At 35.8% G+C, this 1,926-nt stretch overlaps 1 protein-coding gene across 1 annotated transcript; it reads right to left on the bottom strand.

Annotated features, from left to right (window-relative positions):
* Window positions 1–302: 302 nt before the first annotated feature.
* LOC129651763 (olfactory receptor 13D1-like) lies at window positions 303–1,256 on the bottom strand. The gene has a single exon (XM_055580337.1). The coding sequence runs from the start codon at window positions 1,254–1,256 to the stop codon at window positions 303–305; it is 954 nt and encodes a 317-aa protein (XP_055436312.1).
* Between the last annotated feature and the right edge of the window lie 670 nt (window positions 1,257–1,926).

Here is a 1,926-nt window from a genome sequence, read left to right as displayed (position 1 = left end):
GTAGTTCTCTCAAAAAAGGGAATGAAAAAGTACATATTTTTAACTGTTAAAAATTAAACCTGGATATTTCTGGAAAAGTTTAATTTCAATTTTTTTCTGGTTTCTAAAAGTTTGCTCTCACTTCACGGACTACATATCCCTACATTTTTATGCTGTTTTCATAAATGATGAAGTTAGATTATTACCCTGAAATTTCTTCCCAACTCTTAAATTCTGTGATTTTACGTATAGCCTTTATTTCCTTTGTTCTGCTTATACTGAAAACCTTGCATCCAATATATGAGCTTATTTTGTACACAAATTCAAAGATTCAAATTTCTCATTCTTTCCTCCAGAACCAGTCTAGCTGTCAATTTTCTCATAGCGCCATGCACTTCTGTATTTCTCAGGCTATAGATGATAGGATTGAGCATCGGTGTGATGACTCCATAGGACAGGGCAATCAATTTGTCAAAAGCAACGTCTTTGGACTTTGGCTTCATATACATGAAGAGGATTGTCCCATAAAACACAGTCACCACCATTATGTGGGCTGAGCAGGTGGAAAAAGCCTTTTTTCTTCCTTCGGCTGAATTGATTCTTAGGACAGTGGAAAGGATGAAAATGTAGGAGATACAAATCAACAGTAATGGAACAAATAAAAATAGTACATTGCCCAACATGATAGTAATCTCATTCAAGGATATATCTGTGCAAGCTAGCTTGACAAAAGCCAGTATTTCACAAACAAAATGATTGATGACATTTTTTCCACAGAAGGGCAACTGCACTGCAAGAATTGTTTCTGTCAATGAGTTGAGAAAGCCCAGTCCCCAGGAGAGAGCTGCCATCTGAATACAAAGCGCCTTGCTCATGATGATGGGGTATCTCAGAGGGTTGCAGATGGCTATGGAACGGTCATATGCCATCACTGCTAGAAGCACACACTCTGTCGACCCCATAGTGTAAGAGACAGACATCTGAACAACACACCTAGTGAAGGAGATAGTTTTTTTCTCTGATAGAAAGTGTATCAGCATTGAGGGGATAAAGGAGGATGTGTACCAAATGTCAAGGAAGGAAAGATTACAGAGGAAGAAGTACATAGGGGTGTGAAGGTGGGAATCCAGGAGAGTGAGGATGATCAAAGTGCTGTTCCCCAGGAGAATCACCAGGTACATCAACAAACACATTGCAAAAAGGAGTTTTTCTGCTCTTGGATACTCAGAAAGTCCCTGTAGAATGAACTCAATGTCTGTCCAATTGGTCCTTTCCATTTCACATTTTCATACCTGGAGTAATCCAGAAGAGATGCGGGTTTAAGGACTCTATACGTATTATAATATGAAGTAAGAGAATATTGGAGGAAGGGCAACAGGTCAGTATTAGTTGGCTGGGTTTACAGTTGTGAGTTTAGATTTTCAAATTTTTCTTTTAGCTCATGTGTCAGGGGATAAAAGAAAGACAATAATTATGTTGGTAATTTATTAAAAATACAAACTTAATATTCCATTTCTGACATTATGATGCACAAATTATGAGTCAGGGAAGAACTATATAATAAATACTTCTTATTCCTGATTCAGACTTACTTTGAATGTCATCATTTTGGAAATAACATGCTTAACTTCTTAAAAATATGGATTTATGATTTTATATCATGCCAGTCATTAACAATAACATTGGTTTAGGGTTTTACAATTCATGAAAATTTTCATCATACTTATTTTATCATCACTATAACTCTGAGGGAGATAAAGTTCATAACGTAAGAAGTATTTTAAAACACAGTAGGTAAACAAACTACTATTCAGTCCTAAATTTTTGACTTTACATCCCCCTTATTAAATTACTTGGTTATTGCTCTCAAAATTATACAAGTTGTCTGAATGGGAGTGTTTAAGGCATCTTTTAGAATAATGCTCTCAAGATGATTCTATTGTGTAG

The sequence above is a fragment of the Bubalus kerabau genome, chromosome 4, assembly GCF_029407905.1.
Source record: "Bubalus kerabau isolate K-KA32 ecotype Philippines breed swamp buffalo chromosome 4, PCC_UOA_SB_1v2, whole genome shotgun sequence".
NCBI lineage: Eukaryota > Metazoa > Chordata > Mammalia > Artiodactyla > Bovidae > Bubalus > Bubalus kerabau.
The sequence above is the reverse complement of the archived record's forward strand: the minus strand, read 5'-3'. Positions and strand labels throughout refer to the sequence as shown.

Bases quoted from the DNA above. Each gene is read 5' to 3' on its own strand.
- LOC129651763 (XM_055580337.1), bottom strand. From the start codon at position 1,256: ATGGAAAGGACCAATTGGACAGACATTGAGTTCATTCTACAGGGACTT.